The 20,241-nt window shown below is 48.6% G+C and overlaps 3 protein-coding genes across 6 annotated transcripts; 1 reads left to right on the top strand and 2 right to left on the bottom strand.

Annotated features, from left to right (window-relative positions):
• Positions 1-1,031: 1,031 nt before the first annotated feature.
• Positions 1,032-5,604, bottom strand: utp18 (UTP18 small subunit processome component). Its single transcript, XM_008417149.3, has 13 exons — positions 5,172-5,604; positions 4,336-4,487; positions 4,147-4,242; positions 3,733-3,797; positions 3,570-3,673; positions 3,378-3,503; positions 3,135-3,309; positions 2,959-3,059; positions 2,791-2,881; positions 2,591-2,714; positions 2,329-2,503; positions 2,114-2,256; positions 1,032-1,220 (listed from the first exon to the last, which is right to left on the bottom strand). Exons 1-13 carry the CDS (start codon positions 5,391-5,393, stop codon positions 1,196-1,198), a joined length of 1,599 nt encoding a protein of 532 aa, XP_008415371.2. The 5' UTR covers positions 5,394-5,604; the 3' UTR covers positions 1,032-1,195.
• A 122-nt stretch (positions 5,605-5,726) lies between these two features.
• wipf2b (WAS/WASL interacting protein family, member 2b) lies at positions 5,727-14,873 on the bottom strand. Of its 4 annotated transcripts, none has more exons than XM_081610395.1 (9): positions 14,709-14,873; positions 14,136-14,214; positions 13,769-14,060; positions 10,531-10,560; positions 10,249-10,371; positions 9,224-9,859; positions 9,070-9,141; positions 8,685-8,786; positions 5,727-8,134 (listed from the first exon to the last, which is right to left on the bottom strand). In XM_081610395.1, the coding sequence occupies exons 2-9, from the start codon at positions 14,196-14,198 to the stop codon at positions 8,094-8,096; spliced, it is 1,359 nt and encodes a 452-aa protein (XP_081466521.1). In that variant the 5' UTR covers positions 14,199-14,214; positions 14,709-14,873; the 3' UTR covers positions 5,727-8,093. The 4 variants fall into 4 exon arrangements, with proteins under 4 accessions (XP_081466521.1, XP_081466519.1, XP_081466520.1 ...); XM_081610393.1 differs by having other exon boundaries at positions 8,926-9,141; positions 14,709-14,872; XM_081610394.1 differs by lacking the exon at positions 10,531-10,560 and having other exon boundaries at positions 8,926-9,141; positions 14,709-14,871.
• Positions 14,262-19,772, top strand: LOC103469459 (uncharacterized). Its single transcript, XM_008417148.3, has 10 exons — positions 14,262-14,688; positions 16,406-16,534; positions 16,723-16,816; positions 17,117-17,240; positions 17,438-17,595; positions 17,688-17,830; positions 17,901-18,078; positions 18,153-18,292; positions 18,385-18,547; positions 18,759-19,772. Exons 2-10 carry the CDS (start codon positions 16,467-16,469, stop codon positions 18,822-18,824), a joined length of 1,134 nt encoding a protein of 377 aa, XP_008415370.2. The 5' UTR covers positions 14,262-14,688; positions 16,406-16,466; the 3' UTR covers positions 18,825-19,772.
• The last annotated feature ends 469 nt before the right edge of the window (positions 19,773-20,241 follow it).

Raw genomic sequence — 20,241 nt, 5'->3', positions numbered from 1 at the left:
AAAACGCAACATTTGAAAAGGTCAGCTGACCTTTGACGCCTGCTGGAGGGCAGCGCCGCGACCCGGACCGGACCGGACCGGACCGGACGGACAGCGTTCCTGCGGCGCGGCGCCGCGCTCTGCGCATGCTCAGAGCGGGTTCTCTGACGTCACAGGCTTCTGGTTTGAAATCCGGTTTTAATGAAAACATCAGGAGCCTCCGGAGCTCATCGTCATGGCAACCGGTGAGGTCAGAGCCTTCGGTTACAGTAAACCCGTCCAGAACCAAAACCTCAGAGGTCAGAGGTCAGCCGGTTCCGGTCCATCTTAATATTCTGTTGGTAACTAAGGATCAGAACCACTTTCTGAGGTTCAGTTACATTTTATTGTGTAATTTGTAGTTGTGTGAATTTATTTAGTGTTTTTATTCATCGGCGCCTTTTAAGAACATTTCAGTCCCTGAAGTCGCAGATGAACTTTGACATCCTGGCGTTCGCTGAGCTGCTTCCTGAGGTTGGTTCTCATTCCCAGAACTTCAACCAGCTCCGGTTCTGTGCGGATCATTAACGTGTGGAAGCGTTTAATATTCACCTCGCTCAAACGTTTCCTCCCTTCAGGCGTCTGACCCAATAAAACCCGTCGGTCCGTTCAAAATGTCCGTTCATCATCAGGTGCTGAACATGTTTCATTCAGGACGTTTGTGTCTCCTAATGTTTTATTCATGTAAAATTCTATTTTTTTATTTTATTTTATTACAACTGGAAGGAGAAAATCATGAAAATGAACCAATCACAGGACACTCATCCATCTGGGTTTAGTTAAAGTTCTGCAACCGGATCAAGACCGACCGCAGACCGAATCTTCATCCATGGTCTTCCTCTTTTCCAGGAACAGGTCGTGAGGTCAGAGGTCACAGATGATCTGGGGAAATCTCTGACCCGATCAGGAGAAATCGGGTTTTTCTGGTCTAAAGTTAAAATTCTCATTAAATAATTTAAGTTTAAACATCAGGAGAGAAAAACTTCAGAATAAAGCAAAACGGGTCGACTTGGTTCTGTTCGAAAGTATTTTATAAATCCAAACATAAAAACCAGCTGCAGAGTTCTGCTTCCCGTTTAGCGACCGACCCAAACCCAACAGGGTCAGGAATCACTGAGCTGGTTGTCAGGAACCATTAACAACGTTCCGGTCGGGTTCTGGTTCCGGTCCGGTCTCTTCAGAAGTCCTTGTAGTGCAGCAACCTGAACACAAACAGACCCAGAGGCAGCAGCTGTTTGTGAGCATGAAGGTCATCGTGAAACCGTTTTTAAAACCCGTTTTATTCTGTTTAACAGGTAGGATGTTCTAATAAAGGCTTAGTGCAAACATGTACGTCAGTGGTCCCCAAACTACGGCCCGCGGCCCGGATCCGGCCCGCGGGCCGTAGTTTGGGGACCACTGATGTACAGCTTTTCATTTTCAACAGGTAGCACATTCAGATGAAGGAAGTGATCTTCTTGTAGCTCCGTCGTGTATAAATTGTTCCGATGCTAAGCTAATGCTAAGCTAACCGTAACTGCTAAGCTTCCACTCCAGCCACTCAAATAATCCAATACATGTAACATTAACAACCTGCTGTAGTTTGTAAACATGACGGTAGCAGTTTTAGACGGGTAGCACGGACAGACGGACGTAGCCATCTATCCGTGCTACGGTAGGGAAACCTGACGAGGTAGCACAGACGGACGTAGCCATCTATCCGTGCTACGGTAGGGAAACCTGACGAGGTAGCACGGACAGACGGACGTAGCCATCTATCCGTGCTACGGTAGGGAAACCTGACGAGGTAGCACGGACAGACGGACGTAGCCATCTATCCGTGCTACGGTAGGGAAACCTGACGAGGTAGCACGGACAGACGGACGTAGCCATCTATCCGTGCTACGGTAGGGAAACCTGACGAGGTAGCACGGACAGACAGAACTCCTGGCTGCCTGGAGTGTAACGTTTGAGTTTAGCGACTGGTTCGCCACGGAGCTTTTAGATCCCCCATTAGGTGCTGGTTTGGTGGGTCTCCCTGGAGCTCCAGAAGCTGCAGAGGAAATGCATCAGATAATCACCGTTTGAAACCAGAAGGGCCGATTGGCTGGCTGACCTGAACAGGGGGGCGTGTCCTTTGTTGTTGGCCAATGAGAAGAAGCCGCTGTGTGGCGAGAAGTCCAGGCAGCTGACCCGGTGAGCGACCTTCCTGCTGGCCACGGGGAAGTTGGAGAAGACGGTGAGGCTGGGCAGGTGGACCTGACCAGAGACAGGTGGAGGTTAGCAACCAGCGGCGTCACGGCAACCGGCGTCACGGCAACCGGCGCTCACCAGCCGCACGGCTTCGTCTTCCACCCGCGAGGCGACGGCCAGGATCTCAGAGGTGGGGTTAAAGGTCAGAGACGTGGCGGAGGTCAGCAGGTTCATCACCGCTCTGAGAGGCTTCGGATTGGTCGAATTAAGACACGCCTCCTGGGAGTAGACGTTGACCACGCCCGCCTGGGAGCTGCAGCATGGAGGAGGGATCATGTGACCTGACGGTCTGCAACCATCAGCCAACCAGAGAGCGGGTTGGGGAGTGGGCGTGGCTTACCCGCAGGCCAGGTAGCGTCCATCCGGCGAGGCGGCGATGGCCGTCCCCTTCACGCAGCCGTCATCCATGAACCGGCTGAGGCACCGGCCGCTGCGAACGTCCCACACAAACACCTCGCCCTCCTCTGCACCGGGCCGATGACATCACACAGTCACATGACCCACAGGGCCCGATGACATCACACAGAGTCACACACTCACCTGAGGTCACGAAGGCCTTGCTGCCGTCGGGACAGAAAGCCACGCCGCTGACATCACCGTTGATCTTCATGCTGCGGACGATCTCATTGGTCTAGACGGAGAGGAGAAGAAGAAGCTGAGCCGACTAGCCACTGACAGAAGAAGAAGAACCAGCAGCAGCAGAAGAACCTTCAGCGTGAGCATGTGCAGGTATCCGTTGGTCCCGGTCAGCAGCAGAGCGCCCCCGTCAGGACACACAGAGAAGTCCTTCACTCTGGCTTCACTCAGACCTAAACCCGACACGGAGAAGCTTTTATTGTGAAAGGTCAGCCTCGGCGGCAGGCCTCGGCGGCGGGGGGACTGACCCCTGACGGAGCGGACCGGCGCCACGCGGCCCTCCATCATGTCGTACAGGTAGAACATCTTGTTCCTCAGGCTGGTGGCGATCACCGTCCGCCCGTCCCGGCTGAACCGGGCCTGGTGGACCGGGAACCGCTCCAGGTGGACGCTCTGGATCTTCGGGTTCGTCTTCCCGTCCACCTGCAGACGAGCCGGGTTAGACTCACACGACGACCTCTGGCCCCCGAGCCGCAGGAGGCGGGCCGTACCTGGAAGAGGGAGACGGACTGGTCGAGTCCCGCCGTCATGACGACCTGCGCCGACGGGTGGAACTGGACCGAGGTGAGCCGGTCCGCCGAGGGGCGAGCGCTGTTGGCATGGAGACACTTCTTCATCTGGAGACACAGAACCGGGATCAGAACCAGAACCAGCAGGTCCATTCCTCCACCGTTCAGACTCACCCTCAGGACGCCGCAGGGAAGACTCTCTGAAGACGCCACGAAGTTCCCCGTCCTCCTGAGAAGGTCGTCCTCCTCTTCCTCCTCCTCCTCCTCTTCATCAAGAGCTACAGGATCACAGAGAGTCAGAACCAGAACCAGAACCAGGAGGCTAACACGGATTCACCTTTCTTCTTCTTCTGGTCGCTGCTCTGCGCCCAGGATGGAGTTCCTCCCATCGACTTCTGAAACCTGGAAACAAAATTATTATTTTTCCAAATCATAAGGAGCCCAAGAAGCAGGTGATCTTCAGGTGATCCACCAGGATCTGGACTCGGTCCCGTTGTTTTCTAACATCTTATGATCCGTGCAGGTTTGTTGCAATAATCAATAAATCACGATAAATTAAACCCAATAATCTCCATATTTCAGATTTATTTCTACCAATGGTTTGGTCTCTTTTGAAGGACAGTTTTGCTTCGTCCAATTAATTTTATTCATTTTGATATTAAAAATGTTCCAGAGTTAAATGTTCATCATTAGAACTTAAAGTTTGATAAAATCTGAGAATGTATAATTATTGTTTGTAATAAAAACTCACTGCTCCTTCATCCTCTGCTGCAGCCTCTGCTTGGACAAGACCGACTCTGCGTCTCCTTTCATCAGGTTTCTACGGTAACGGTGCTTCATGTCCACCCTGACGCAGGCAGACAGACAGACAGACAGACAGACGCTGTTCAATGTGTCACAGGTGGAAGCAGGAAGTAAGTGTTTCATCGCTGGGACTTACTCTTCCTCCAGCTCGTCGTCTTCGTCCACCCAGGCAGCTTTCCTGGGCTGCAGCTGCGGCCGAAGCTCATCCTTCCCCGCCGAGTCTTCATCCCCACCGCCCTCCTCATCCTCCAGCTGCAGGACACTGCTCTTCTGCTCCTCTTCATCCTCCTGCAACAGCACACACATTTAAAGCTGAAGAACTCTACCTGTGTGTAGAACTATGCTTTGCTGAGGATAATGACTTATTAAGAACCTCATAAACAGCCAAGGCATTGTGAATGTTTAAACAGTGAGACAAATGTTCCTTCAGTAACTGAAGTTAGTCAAATGAAGTCTAGGAAAGCCCTGCGACAGACTGGCGACCTGTCCAGGTGACCCCGCCTCTCGCCCGAAACGTTAGCTGGAGATGGGCACCAGCAACCCTCCCGACCCCATTAAGGGACAAGGGTGCAAGAAAATGGATGGATGGATGGAAGTCTAGGAAAGCCCTGAAGCAGCCTCCCATTAAATTAAAGAAGCAGTTAGTGGCTAAAAAGTTGAGCCGAGTTTTCCTGCAATGAATGACATTTTTAATAAGTTGTCACAGTTTGCTGTGAAACGTAGTTTTATTGATAAAAACGTGAGATTCTGATAATTTCATCATTTTCTGAATGAAGTCTGGTGAAGTCACAACAGCATCAACATCAAATAAAGGTGACATTTTTACTTAAACATCTTTAAACTGGGCCAATTTCTTCTTTTTGTCAATAAGTTGATTTTATCATAGATTTACAACAACTTTTAAGTAATATTTTTGAGAGAATGAAAGTTAAATTCGCCGTTTTCTGAATAGAGTCTGGTGCTAAACATCACCTCCACCAGCCTCTCCAGCAGCTCCTCCTCCGCTCCGAACACCAGCGCCTCCAGCCGCTTCACCGAGCCGTCCTCCTCTCCCAGAACCGCCAGCCTCTTCAGGTTCACCTCCCGCAGCTGCTTCTCTCCCTTCGGATCGTTCTTCGGAGGAGATCGGCTTCTCTTCTTCGCCTTTCTTTTATCCTCGGTCACCGGAAGCTTGATAACGTTTTTGTCCTCCATGACTCTCCCGCCGGCGGCACCAAAGTCCCGATAGAAACCGAAGGATTTAAGCCCCGCAGAAGAAACGAGCTGATTTCCAGGTTCTTCTCTACATGAAGCAGGTTTTTTAACACATGTGCTGGAACTGTTTTTCCGCTTCCCCACGATCACGTGTTTCCGGAGTCAGCCACTAAAACAAGGGGGAAAAGAAACTCTGCCACCACGCGTTCAAGCAGAGAACTGCATGAAGAAAACGAAGTCACTGTGTGGAAACCTTTTTTAACTGTTAAAGTATTCACACTGTGATGTTTTCGATTTTTCAACAGCAAGACAACGACACTCCAACAGCCAAACTTCTTTCTTTTTACTTGTTTATTGGCCTCTGACCACCACTGCCTTCACTTTGGCCATTGTAAACTGAAATAAACATAGCATTAGCTAACGAACGTTGCAAATTAGCTACGCTTATTGCGAGCTAAAAGACAAAACAAAAAAAAAACATTTTGATAAATGACTTAAACATACAAATTATTCACATCACCGTTACACAAAACAAAGATACGTTATTTTTGTAATCATTTTTATCATGTTAGCTCGGTGCTCTTGGGGCTCAACTTGCACATGACTTGGGCCGGCCCTGGCTGCTTTTATACTCTGATACTGAGCTGTGATGGAAAGTTTGAGTTTCATTTAGGGGCAACAGAGTGAAGGGGTTCAAAAACAATGAAGTTTGAGGATGAAATGGGACAAAATGTGGAAAATTCATACGAGATATTTTGGACTTAAATAAAAATCTGGTTCAATTATATGTTAAACATTAAAAATCACCAAATGTAAATATGTTTTAACCATTAATGCAGCCTTCATTGTTTATTGAGAGAAAATAAAACAAAAACTTCTACGTGTGCAAAGTAAATAATTATGTTTATAAATCTGCAGCCAGAAAAATGAATTTTACAACTTTAATTCACGGGATTAATCAGAATAATTCATCTGAGTCACACAGAGGGATCAGAAGCTGCTGCAGTTTATTCAGAGACCAGTTAGAGCAGTTAGAGCATGCAGCTGGACTGGGACTGCTGCAGGACCACACCGTCCTCTGCCGCCAGGGGGCGACACCGACTTATTCTGACACAAACAGCAAATCAGGAGATTTCTGACCCAGAATGGAGCTGCTGGCTGGCGACCCGGAACCAGCGGAACCGGACAGGAGAACGTCCTGCATGCAGAAACACCAGGCGGTTCGGGAAGAACATGGCCGGACCAGAACACACAGGAGCTGCAGTATTACAAATATATACAGAACCGGAACCGCAGGAGAAGAAATGAAACTAAACTTTTATTCCTGCTGAAACCAAAAATGATCATCATTTCAATATTTCTATTAGTAAAATCAAAGATTTGCTCCTGGGCTCAGGTTCTGGTCAGAACCGGACCAAGGTCCGAATGACTCGGAACATTTCGTCTCATCCACATGATACCTGAACGTCTTTTCCATCATCTTATTCCACAATAAATTTATATTAACCATTATTAATTTCTTCTAAAGGTTAGGAGATGCTGACTTCAGAACCAGAACCTTTTGGGTTCTCCCACAAAACCTAACCCTACCATCATCCAGAGTCCAACTGGATCCAACCCGACCCAGTTTCTGCTCTGATCCATTTCCAGTTTAACTCTGACAATTTTCCCAGAATGCTTCAGCTCAGACTGATGGTGGTTCTGACCCGGTAGAACATCCAGAACCTTCTGGAACCAGCAGGCTTCTCATCCAGTCACAGCTCTGTCTCTGGAGGACTTCCTGGTTTCTGTCCAATCAGAGCCCAGAGAGCAGAAAGACACGCCCACTCTGATCTCTGATTGGTCCTAGAGAAACTGGACCTGGAGGTTCTGATAAACCTGCAGCAGAATCAGAGCCATGGGGCCCAGCAGGAGGTTCTGATGCTGCCGGGTCAGAAAGAATATTTTGATATGATTTAAAATTTTCTGTGACAAAAGGAGGGAATCACCATGGCAACCAGTGACATCACTTAGCAGCTTCTTCTTAACCCTTCAGAACCAACAGACGGGTTCTGCAGAATTTTCTCAAAAATTTTAACTTTTTTTTCTTTCACATTTCAAGATCAGAACCGGCTGCAGAACCCGATCAGAACCAAACGGTTTTGTTGCCCAACATGCAGCTGCAGTGAATCATGGGAAACTATGAAGCCGGTCCGTTTGTCCTGGTTTGGTCCATGTTGGCACTTAAAGAGGCGACCTGTTCAGGAACCGGCCCGTTTGGATGCGCAGGTCAGCGACGATGATGATGATGGTGAATATTTACAGGTTTTTAATCCTTCATGGAGTTTGATCTGAACCCAGTTCAGACCCAGAACCCGACCCGGATCATTGATTAGTGTTTCTGTCAGTGATGATTAAAGAATCGCTTAGTTTCCTGTCAATGATAACTTCACCATCATCCTCCAGAACCCTCCCGGACCCGTCAGAACCCGGCCCGGTCGGCTAGCAGAACCAGCAGCGGGCCGCCCGCTGCTGGTTCTGATCAAAACGAAAAGTGCAAACAGAAATCCAACATGTGGAGGAAGACGCGCCGCTCCTTTAACCAGAGTCCTCCTCTCTGGTTGGCCGATCTGTCGGACATCTCAGCCAATCAGCTGCAAGTGAAGATGAGGTGGAGATGAAGAAGCAGGTGAGGGGGAGGAGAAGGGAGGAGCTGGAGGTTCACCTGCCGACAGGAGGAAGAGGCGGAGCTCCCCTCATCACTGAAACAGCCAATCAGAAGACAGGATTCAACATTCCCCTGCCCAGGACGGCTAGCTACGCTAATGCTAAAGCACAAATCATAAGCATTAGTTTTGCTAAAGAGCTAATCACAAAAATGTGTTTTGCTTATGCTAAACAGCGAATCGTCAACATTAGTTATCATAAACTTAAGCTTCTCTAAAGAGCCGATTCTAAAAATCAGTAAATCTTAAAAAGCTCGTCATAAACTTACAGAAGCTCATCATAAACATGAGTTAGGTTGTCAACGCGCTAAGTAGAAACATTTGTTTTGCTCACACTGAAGTGCTAATTACTTACTAAACACTAAAGAACTAATCCTAAGCAGTAGTTCTGCTAATGCTAAAGTGCTAATCATTAGCATTAGTTTTCCTACAGAGTTAATCATAAAAATGACTTAATGCTGAAACGCCGGGCCTATGGAGTGGAACCAACAAGGGACCAATGGAAGCTAAAACTAGCTCTGCTATTAGCACATTAGCAGCTCAGCGGGTAACGTGTGTGTTAGCGCGGAGTTAGCGAAGCTGCTACCTCGGCTAGCTCTGCTCGGGTAGATCTTGGTGAAGTGTCGGTATTCGTCCGGAGGCGGGAAGTCGTCCAGAGGATGGAAGGAATACTTGGACTCGAAGTCGTCTGCAGGAGAGACGAGTCACGTTTTAACTTGCTAACAAGTCATTTCTAACAACATGGAGGGTCAGAAACAGCCGAGTCTCAGAGAAACAGGAAAACACAAGAGGAGCCGTCACAACCGACCAATCAGGAAGAGACTCACCAACGAAGGAGCGAGGGATGGAAGAGGAGGAGGAGTGTCCGTTACGGAGGGGAGGGGGCGGCGGGGGAGGGGCGGCGGGGGTGCGGGAGGGAGGGGGGGGAGGCTTTCCTCTGGAGGGGGGATCCGAGGAGAGGGAGGGGCTACCGTGCGTCCTGTAGGGCGGAGGAGGCGGGGCTTCTCTGCCGGCCGCCCTCGATGACGCCGGAGCCGCAGGAGCTGAGGAGAGATTGGTTCAGGAGATCAACGGCGTCCTGTGATTGGCTAAGAGCAAAACGTGGTGGATGATGATGTCACTCACCTGCCCCCCTGCTGGGCGGCTCTCTGACGGGGGGCGGCGGCCTGCCGGCGCCCTGCTGGGACGGCGTGGGCGACGCCGGTGGCGGCGGAGGGGCGGGGCCTCTGGTAGGGGTGTGGCCTCCCGGTGAGGGGGCGGGCCTCTTGTTGCTCAGAGAGTTGTGGCGCTGCGGCAGCTTGGGCGCCGCCTCGCCGCCCCCTGCTGGGCCATTGATGCGGTACGGCGGAGGGGGCGGGGCCAGCGTGGAGCTGGAAGGGGCGGAGTTTCCCCCAGAGGTGGGAGGGCGTCTGCTGTTGCTAGGAGACGGGGGAGGCTTGGCGGGGAGGGGAGGGGTGTTGCTGGGCGTTGGGGGGAGGGGTTTCTCTCTGTTGTAGGATGAGGAGGGAGGGGAGGGGGCATTGCCACGGCGACCGAGGGGGGGAGGGGGAGGAGGGGCGGAGGAGGAGTGCTTCATGCCGGCAGACGGAGAAGAGGGGGAGGCGGGGGAGGAGGAGAGGTTGGGGAGCGAAGGTCGCTGAGGTCGAGCCGTCTCTGTCGGCGACAACGCCTGAGGGGAGGGGCTGTCTGCATCGTCATGGCGATGGCTTGGAGGGCGAGGCGCTGCAGGACGGGTGGAGGGCGGTCGCCCCGACGACGAGTCTGAGGGAAAAACGGAGGATTGAATAAAGTATTCACACCCTGGAGCAAGTCCACTGAAAATTCAGTGGAAGGAAAACCTGTCACAAACTATGACTGTGTGGTGTGCATTAAACCCGTCAGATATAAAGCTTCACCCTGAACAATACGTGGTGGAGGCAGCATCATGCTGCAGGACAGTAAAACCAGCCACAGATATTATGGGATGGTTTAGACTGGCCTAGTTAAAGTCCAGACCTGAATTCAGCTGAGTCATGAGTTAAACTTTGATGATCCAGACTGACGAGCAGCTGGACTGACTCCAGGGTTAAAACTAGAAGCACGCCACACTTTTCAGCTGTTTAGTGACGAAAGGTCTTCCTTCCACCGAGTGTTCCTGATCGGTTCCTAACCTCCTACTGGCTTCAGCTTGGGGACTCCGCTGGTGAACAGGCCTCCGATTGGAGGGGCGGAGCTCGACTTACTTCCTGCCACGCTGCCATTGGCTCCTGCGGTGGCTCCGCCTCCTCTGGGCTCTGGGGACCACAACCAGGGACAGGTGAGAAGGGGCGGGGCCTGGTGTTGGGCTGTGCTCTACCATGGGTTAGTGTGAGGCGGGATGCGGGTGGAGACGGTGAGGTGGGATGAGCTGGGATGAGGCGGTGGTGAGTGAGACGGTAAATTAAAGTGTTTACGCTCGCACGCCGCTCCGATGACATCATCGCCAGCACAAACAGTCAGAAACATGTTAAGAATCAGTGACATCACAGGTGATCAGAGAGCACAGGAAATCAAAACAACGGGTCATCAACTCTGAGCCCCTCCCACTCAGGCCCCGCCCCCACAGGGCTGCAGATTTCAAAATAAGAGCGTCAACATGAACAGGAGGAGTTTGTAGGAAGGGTGGGATGAATGTTGACGCACATAATTTTACTGAAATAAGAAATATATTTTTAAACAAGCTCAAATTAAAATATTACCATGAGACACAGGATTATCACCACATGTTCTTAAAGGGCCAGTGTTTGTTAAACACACAGCCCCACTTTATAGAACAACCCAGTAACTTTATGACCTTCTGTTGGTATCAAAATGCTATACGCACCAAACAGAACTTACAGAATTGGCTTTAAGGGTCTCTGTCTCTTTAAGAAAGCTCTTAGCTAGCGTTGCTCTGAGCAGTAGCTGCTGTAACGAGCTCAGACAGCTCCTCCAGGTGTTTGCTAATCGCTGCTGACTAGTCTGAAGGAGCCGAGCGGGGGAGGAGCTTTGGCTCAAAGGCGGGGCTAGGTCCACCCAGGCGTTTTGCAGCTGAATGGTTGCCATGGAGATTTAAGGCCGTCTCAGAAATGCATGAAAGGATCAAAACAGGAAATAACATGAAAACATGATGGAAAGATTAAAAAATGAATCTTTTCAGGGATGGAACCCAGAAAACTTCCTGAAGCAAACTCTAAACTAACAGCAGCTGCAGGAAGCTGCAGCGTCTGGCTAAGCAGCCGCTCTGTCACCTGACCACCTGCTCCACACACACACACACACACACACACACACACACACACACACACCTCAAACTCAGCAGAGACAGGAAGAGCAGACACGTCGGTCGAAAACGGAGAGAAACGGGAATGGATCAGATGAGAAAAGAGACAAACAGGAAACATGGGACGACCGCGTCGGGCGCTTCACGAGTCGCTGCGTGTGTGTGTGTGTGTGTGTGTGTGTGTGTGTGTGTGTGTGTGTGTGTGTGTGTGTCCTGGAACCAGGGGCCTCAGAAGACACAATACAACAAAAATTCAGTCATAATATTTCAGGAATGAAGTCATTTCTGACACGGAAAATAATTAAATAATACAATAATATTATATTACAATATTATAATTATTATAAAAATAATTTAAAATGGGAAATAATGAATCTTAACACATCAGCAGTAGGCCTGTCACGATAAATTTTGCTGAGCGATTGTCTAAAAAATTATTGCGATAAACAATAATATTGTTTCAAGACCTTTTGACACTGATTTAATGGAAATGACTAATAATACATGCGATTTCCTGCCATAGATAGATGAACCTTATTTTCAAAAGAACACATAACACTGGCTGTAAACTATGTTGCCCTTCAGGAATCCATCAATCCATCCATTTTCTTGCACCCTTGTCCCTTACTGGGTCAGGAGGTGCTGGTACCTCTCCAGCTAACGTTCCGGGCAAGAGGCGGGGTCACCTGGACAGGTCACCTGGACAGGTCGCCAGTCTGTCGCAGGGCAACACAGAGACACACAACCATGCACACACACACTCACACCTAGGGGCAATTTGGAGAGGCCAATTAACCTGACAGTCATGTTTTTGGACTGTGGGAGGAAACCGGAGTACCTGGAGAAAACCCACCATGCACAGGGAGAACATGGAGACTCCATGCAGAAAGACCGGGAATCGAACCCAGAACCTTCTTGCTGCAAGGCAACAGCTCTACCCACTGCACCACTGTGTAGCCTCCTTCAGGAATCACTAGATTTAAATAGAGTAGATGGGCACATCAGACCACCTAATGCAGTGGTTCACACTACACGATATTTTTTTGCCCCCATTTTTCCCCTTATGACGATCTTGGATCGTTGGCCGATCTAAGATCGTCGCTGGTGATTCGTAGCCGATCATCCTGCAGTGTGGTGTAGATCGTCGTGGCGCTCCGATCTAAATCAGGGGTTTTCCCCGACTGGGAGTTTAACGCTGAATGTGACAGGTAGCCAATCAGAAAGCTGGATTCTCCTCCTGCTCTGAGGGGAGATGACGGAGGGGAATCCCAAACAGCTGACACGGCGCAACATGAAGTCCAGCCGACATCGGAGATGATATGTGGAAACATTAATGTTAAACATTTCGTGCAAAGAATATAGAAATGACAAGGGGAGGAGTTGGAGTCAAATTACTATAAACCTGGTGAGTTTTCAGCTGTTCTTCGTTAACGTGACATAAATAGGTTATAATGATTTTCATTCAGTCAGGACTTTAGCTGACTCTAGCCATAGGCGTCACAGGTAGATTCTAGTAAAGCTTTGATTAATGCCTGGTTTAAATTAGTTAACTGGACTTGGAGCCATTACTTTGTGTCCATGTGGCTGGACACCACACGGCACGACGAACCCGATCGAACCTGATCGAACCAGATCGAACCCGATCGAACCCGATCGAACCTGATCGAACCAGATCGAACCCGATCGAACCCGATCGAACCCGATCGAACCAGATCGAACCCGATCGAACCGTTACACCTGGGATTTCTGTCGGCTAATGTGTCTCTCAGGTTTAGAAAATGGCCGACAGCTCGTGTAGTGAGATCTGGACATTAGACTAAGGAAATGAGGGAGGGAGGGTCAGTGCAGAGACTGGAGCCTTTTTCATTCAGTGTCATCAAGAGAAAGAAAAAAAGGCAGGAAGAGACGATAAACCGATAATTAAAATGAGATCTATAGGTTTAATTTATCGTGCGATTAATTGATTTATCGTTTATCGGGACGGGCCTATCAGCATCCAAATATTATGAGCAGAACTTTGAAACGACTGAGTGTGTTGAGAAGAAAGAACTGGAAATCGCTTTGAAACACTTTTCTAGTAGTTCATGACTTTATTCTGTTAACATTATGACTTTATTCTGTTAACATTATGACTTTATTCATGTAATAATAATAAAATGTTTTAGTTCAGCCCTGATTTTCCATCGCAGTGGCGTGATTGACTGTCGAAGGGTAACTATGTTTTATTTTTACTTGGTCAACATTCAGCCTCAGTTTCTACTGCTGACTGCCAGGAGGTCATGTGACCCAGAGGTCATGTGACCCTCGCCCTGTGGACGCTAGCGGCTGATTAGCCCTGAGTGCAGCCTCCTGCAGCCGGCCTAAAGCATGTCAGAACACAGAGGTCTTACTGTGGAGGGACGGCGAGGAGCTCGGTCCTCCAGCCTTCTTCTGGGCCTCCTCAGACAGCGCCCCCTGCTGCTTGGGCTGGCTCTGGCTTAGGTACTGGTATAAGCGAATGTATGGGTGCTCTGTGGGAGGTGTTTGGCTCTTTGGTGTTTGAGTCTTACTGTCGAGCAGAGGAGCGCTGCGGTCGTTCACCACCGCCACCTTCTTCAGCTTGGTGCCTTTGCAGATGTCCGACAGCAAGGCGCCGCGACCTTTGACCTCCTCCCTGTTCAGCTTTGGAGGGGTGGTGTTGGCCTGAGGGGGGGAGACGCTGTCAGTGTTTTGGTGATAGCTGCTGCTGTTCTGAGGCTGTTTGGAGTTTAACCTCACCTGGCTGAAGGTGGGGGGGGGAGGCGGCCCCCCTGGGGGAGGAGGAGGGGGCGGGATGGGCATCCTACTGCTGAAACACCTGGAAGACAGCAACCAATCATCAGCAGAACGTTTCCTCCAAACCCAGCATGTAAATCAATGATCTGCGCTGGTCAATCCGGGATATGACTCCCTGATAGATCCGTTTTATGAATGGAAGATTATGAATAAAGACTCGTTCAGCACCGGAACCATGCGGAACCGGTTCCTTAAAACTGGAACTGGACCAGTCACCCCCAAACAGACGGGCTCAGCCGCACATCGCATCTTCTTCTGGTCCTTCAGCTGCTCCATTAGCATGATGCTAACATAGGCCTGATTCTGCATTAAGCTAGGTTAGCATCGGCGATGAGCTCACGTTAAGCACTTATATAGTACTTATATCCGAACCAGAACCATCCAAAGTTCGGTTCAAAGCCTCTCTGCGCTACTGATCATCACAGAGCATCGCTAGCTCCGCGGCTAGCTCCCCCTGCTAAAAGCTAACCGCAGCATCACCGTCACACCTGCACAGGTGAGATTGGCTGCTCCTACCTGAGAGCCTGAACGCCTCTCCAGCGGTTAGCTCATCCTCCAGCTGTCGGTTAACAGGCCGAAGCTCGGTCCGGTTCGGTTCGGTCCGGTCCGGACGCCACTGAGAACACCGCTAGCTTGAGAGCTGCAGAGTCAACACGAGGTCACGTGATCTGACTGTCTCGCTGCTGAAGCTGCTTTTATATTTATTTGTTCTTTTCAGCTACCTTAAAAAAAGCTGTTTATTTTTCTTCCTGAGGTATTTTTTCGACATGTGTTTTTAAAATATATTTTTATTTATTATTATTTGTCATTTTTACTTTAATCAAATTTTTTTATTTGATCAATTTCACTTTTATAGCTGCAGCTGCTGTTTATTTTTTACTTCGTTTCGGTTTATGACAAACTGTCCATAGAATCTAACAAGGACGAAAGAGACAAAGATTGATGTAAAAGCAGAACCTATGATAATTTAGCAGAACACACACACTATATATATATATATATATATATATATATATATATATATATATATATATATATATATATATATATATATATATATATAGCTGGACAGCTCTCCTCATTAACATATTGATGCAGCAGAAATACAGCAAACGGAAAAGGGAGAAGCAAAAAAAGCAAAACATAATTTATTCTTGACAAACGCATGTTTAGGGGAAATGAAAAAGAAAATATATACATTACTTGACAGAAACTCATGTGTAAAGAAAAGGAAAAACTAAATATACACTGCTAAAAAAAATAAAGGGAACACTTTAACATTTAAGTGAACGCTGAAGTGTATATCTATGCTTTTATTTTTTATCTATATATATATATATATGCTTTTATTTATTCTTTTATATATTTATTCTTTTATTTATATATTCGTTATTTTATTTCTTATTATGTCCGTTTTGGTCCTCCATAGAGTAGAGATAAGAAATAAAAAGCTCGGAGTTTTTCAGTTCTTCAAATAGGTCACGTATCTTATGGAAAATGTTCGCCACATTAATGCAAGAAATTAGGATTTTAACCAATCCCTGAAAGTTAACATAATTAAAACAAGAAATCTATTATTAAAAAGCAGAAATTAAAACTCTTAGGAACATGTTTATGTAACGGGTATTAGAGATACAAATGAAATTCATAGTTGTTTCATAGTTGTCCTGTGACTGGTGGTTTTTTGCGCCCCCTACTGGTTGCCTATAAATTCGATGAGAATTTATAGGCAAGATTGTTGATAAATGTAAGAGAAAGTTGAATATATGAAGGTGTTTGGCTGGTAGTGAATGGGGGGCAGATCGTTAAAACAGATTTATACAGGAATGATAAGATCTGACTTTGATTTTGGTTGTTTAGTTTACAGTTCAGCAGCTAAAACTCATCTGGATAAATTAGACAGTATTCAACATCAAGCATTAAGATCAAGCATTAAGATTGTGTACTGGAGCATTTAAAACAGCACCTACAGCAGCTTTAGCCTAACCCACATTTATACACACTTTATAAAGGAAGTAACAATCCAATCAGATTTATTAATACAAATAAACGGAAAAGCTTAAAGAATTGAAACGGTGTGGATATTAAAATAGACGAAGAAAGACAGAAAGAAAGACAAAATCTACTGGGAAACATCCCGCGAATGATGATTTAGTAGTTAAATTCTTTTAAAATAAGACTATTTACTGTTTATCTGCTGTTTTACCCTGCAGTCCAGTAGGTGGCGGTAATAAACCTCCACGCTGGTTGCCCGCCGCTTGAAAACACTGACAGATGAAGAAGAAGAAGAGAAGGAAGAAGAAGCGGGGCGATTTGAAAACAAAAATGGCGGAAGTTCGGAGGTAAGTTTTCTCTGAAAGATTTGAAAAAAGATTTGAAAAATCTTTCAGATTGTTGTTAAAAAGTTTAAATTTTAAGGAGTTTTAACTTCCTGACATACAAGTATGACCTGTAAAATGATTAAAAACTGCATTTTTATTCATCCCAGTCCGGTTTCGTCTGAAACTAACGCTCTGTTTCTATCGGTCAGAGTTCTGGAGCGCTGTGACCCGGTTCTGTTGGAGCCCTGCGGGGAACCCGAACCGGACTGCGCCGAGGCAGCAGGGACGGTTCTGTTCCTCACGGTCAGTACCTGGTCTCTGGTCCAATCATTCACGGGACACCCGAGGTCCGTGGTTCCAGAACCAAATGAGCCCGGAACAGAATAATTCAAACGTTTCATTCCGGACCAATGATGCAGATACTCAGAGGGAGACGGAGAGTTTGTTTGTGCTGCTCAATTTTGACCTTTAGTGTTAAAATATCTCACCTTGTGAGGACTGATAAATCGAGCTGTTAATAAAATGAACGGAAAGCCCTCATATGTGGAGAAATACAAACGTGTGTGTGTGTGTGTGTGTGTGTGTGTGTGTGTGTGTGTGTAGGACAGTCGACGAGTCCAGAAGGTTCTGTGGCGTCAGCTGTTTGTTCTGGACTCCATGATGTCCTTACTGAAAGGCCTTAAATCTGTCCAGCAACTGATGACACTGCCCTGTCCCTCGCCTCCCGGTACACACACACACACACACACACACACACACACACACACACACACACACACACACACACACCTGGATGGTGTCTTTGAAGTTTTACTGGGATGTGTTGGAATGACTGAAACTGGAGGTGCTGTCGCTTTAAATACAGAGGTGTATTCATTTAGCTGTGTGTGTGTGTGTGTGTGTGTGTGTGTGTGTGTGTGTCAGAGGGCGGGGCTCGCGGCAGGTGGAAGGCTCTGAAGGCGGAGACCAGGTCAGGGATGGAGGAGACGGAGTCGCTGCTCAGATCCCTGCAGGACCGAGTCCAACACGTCCAACAGAGGAGAGACAGAGTCGCAGCGCTGCTGCAGCTGCTGCACATCAAGGTGGACACACACACACACACACACACAGCAACACACACACACCCCTGCTCCGCCCGGGTTGTTCTCATGCCCCGCCCCCGTCACCCCGGCAGCGGCAGCATCAGGATCAGCTCGCTGTGTCACTGCTGAAGGCTCAGAAGGCTTTGCAGTCATGTGACCGCCAGCTGGAGCAGCTGAGGGCGGAGTCAGAGGCGGCGCTCCATCAGCTGGTGTCATGGCGGCGCCTCAGAGACCTGTGAGTACACGGGTCACATGACTGGTGAGGGAGAGGCTCTGATTGGCCATTAACTCTTACTTCCTGTCAGGCTGCAGGAACACGCCACCGCCACGCAGGAAGTGATGCAGATCCAGCTCATCTCTGTCGACCAATCAGAGCTGCTGCTGGAGATCAGGCCACGCCTCCCTTCCCAGCCATCAGCCAATGAGCTGCGGCCGCCGAGGCTGGCGGTCAGCTGGCGCCATGACGACAGATTCACCCTGCAGGTAACGCTCAGACCTGTAATCGCTGCTGCTGATGTCACTTCCTGTCGATGTGACCAGGCGACCTGCGTCTCCAGGTGGGGGAGGAGTTAGCCGGGCAGGTGGAGGGCTGCGGGTCTGGACGTCGCGACGTGCTGAGCGCCGCCCTGCTGGACGTCCTGCAGAGCTACACGGGCCAGGCGGCGCTGCTGGCCGAGATCCACAGCCTCAGGGCCAGGTGAGGCCACGCCCCCCCCAGCTGAGGCCACGCCCCCGTCCAGCCCAGGTGGTCCTGCTGTGTCGTATCTGATGTCCAGCGTTGTGTTGCAGCTTCGCCATCGACTGGCGCCCGGCGCAGCGCCTGCTGCTCTACCTGAAGTCGGCGGCGCTGGTCTGCCACCTGCAGGTGGAGCACGGCTACCCGGCGTCCGGGTCGGTCCGGCTCAGCTCGGTGCTGCGGGACGGACGGACGGTGGACACGGAGGGACTGAAGGTACCGCTGCCTCTGATTGGCCGCTCTGTGAGCCAATGGGAGCGTCTCTGTGCCGGCCAATCAGAGTTTAGATGTCACACCATTTAGGGAAAGTTTCAGCTGATTTGTCACCTGATTCCAGATTATTCTGAGTTATTGATGAGGTTATTGGATAAACTGAGTCTGATTATTGATTATTGATCTGATCGGTTTCCCTGTTTCTGTCTTCCAGCCTCGTAAAGCTGAACTTTCTCTGACCGACTGGCTGGTTTTCCTCTGCAGCTGTCCACTCATCTGAAGGGGGGACAAGCTGTCCACTCATCTGAAGGAGGGACAAGATGTCCACTCATCTGAAGGGGGGACAAGCTGTCCACTCATCTGAAGGAGGGACAAGATGTCCACTCATCTGAAGGAGGGACAGGCTGTCCTCTCCTCTGAAGGAGGGACAGGCTGTCCACTCATCTGAAGGGGGGACAAGATGTCCACTCATCTGAAGGGGGGACAGGCTGTCCACTCATCTGAAGGGGGGACAAGATGTCCACTCATCTGAAGGGGGGACAAGCTGTCCTCTCATCTGAAGGGGGGACAAGATGTCCACTCATCTGAAGGGGGGACAAGCTGTCCACTCATCTGAAGGGGGGACAAGCTGTCCTCTCATCTGAAGGGGGGACAAGATATCCACTCATCTGAAGGGGGACAGGCTGTCCACTCATCTGAAGGGGGGACAAGATGTCCACTCATCTGAAGGGGGGACAAGATGTCCACTCATCTGAAGGGGGGACAAGATGTCCACTCATCTGAAGGGGGGACAGGCTGTCCACTCATCTGAAGGGGGGACAAGATGTCCACTCATCTGAAGGGGGGACAAGATGTCCACTCATCTGAAGGGGGGACAAGATGTCCACTCATCTGAAGGGGGGACAGGCTGTCCACTCATCTGAAGGGGGGACAGGCTGTCCACTCATCTGAAGGGGGGACAAGATGTCCACTCATCTGAAGGGGGGACAGGCTGTCCACTCATCTGAAGGGGGGACAAGATGTCCACTCATCTGAAGGGGGGACAAGCTGTCCTCTCATCTGAAGGGGGGACAGGCTGTCCACTCATCTGAAGGGGGGACAGGCTGTCCACTCATCTGAAGGGGAGACAAGCTGTCCTCCAGTCTGTCCTCAGTTTGTCTCTCAGGTTTTTGTCTGTCCTTCTTTGTGTTACTTTGATATAACATAATAAAATAAATCTATAACCTCAGTAATGATTGTAACATGAAAATATTCTCTGTTTCTGGTTCAAGTTTGTGGGGGAAAATAATTATTACATTAATTTATCTATTTGGATCCATTTGTTATAAAATACTTTTATTTATGAAACTATATATAGTTGAACACATAAATATCCTGTATTGATTAATTTGTATGAATTTACACATGTAATCTAGAAAAATTATTTTTAGAAATCATTTTAAAAATATTTCTGTAAAATACAAAAATTTTAAATAGTAAATAAAATCAAAAATACTTTGATCCGTATATCTAATGACATTCTGACTTAAGAATAATAATCATCACTAGTCAAAATGATCATTTTAGATAATCTGAATTAATGACGTGAAGCCCCTTTGAGGTGTCCAGACAGCTGCCTGCAGAATTTCATGTTTCCTGAACAAAATTGTCAGAAAATGCCACAAATTAGAAAAAGCTCCATGTCGGAAATGACAAAA

This window comes from Poecilia reticulata, chromosome 8 (genome assembly GCF_904066995.2).
Source record: "Poecilia reticulata chromosome 8, P_reticulata-male-v2, whole genome shotgun sequence".
NCBI classification, from domain to species: Eukaryota; Metazoa; Chordata; class Actinopteri; order Cyprinodontiformes; family Poeciliidae; genus Poecilia; species Poecilia reticulata.
Note: the sequence above shows the minus strand (reverse complement) of the source record. Positions and strands in the feature narration are given on the sequence as shown.

Excerpts from the sequence above, each read along its gene's own strand:
- wipf2b (XM_081610393.1), bottom strand. The coding sequence starts at position 14,198 with ATGCCCATCCCGCCCCCTCCTCCTCCCCCAGGGGGGCCGCCTCCCCCC. Across the intron at positions 9,860-10,248 it reads CAAGCTGAAGCCAGTAGGAG|ACTCGTCGTCGGGGCGACCG; the intron begins GTTAGGAACCGA and ends TTTTTCCCTCAG. Across the intron at positions 8,787-8,925 it reads CATCCCTCGCTCCTTCGTTG|ACGACTTCGAGTCCAAGTAT; the intron begins GTGAGTCTCTTC and ends TCTCTCCTGCAG.
- utp18 (XM_008417149.3), bottom strand. The coding sequence starts at position 5,393 with ATGGAGGACAAAAACGTTATCAAGCTTCCGGTGACCGAGGATAAAAGA. Across the intron at positions 4,488-5,171 it reads TGCTGGAGAGGCTGGTGGAG|GAGGATGAAGAGGAGCAGAA; the intron begins GTGATGTTTAGC and ends GTGCTGTTGCAG. Across the intron at positions 3,798-4,146 it reads CAGCAGAGGATGAAGGAGCA|GTTTCAGAAGTCGATGGGAG; the intron begins GTGAGTTTTTAT and ends TTTTGTTTCCAG.
- LOC103469459 (XM_008417148.3), top strand. The coding sequence starts at position 16,467 with ATGAAGAAGAAGAAGAGAAGGAAGAAGAAGCGGGGCGATTTGAAAACA. Across the intron at positions 16,535-16,722 it reads AAAATGGCGGAAGTTCGGAG|AGTTCTGGAGCGCTGTGACC; the intron begins GTAAGTTTTCTC and ends TCTATCGGTCAG. Across the intron at positions 16,817-17,116 it reads GGACGGTTCTGTTCCTCACG|GACAGTCGACGAGTCCAGAA; the intron begins GTCAGTACCTGG and ends GTGTGTGTGTAG.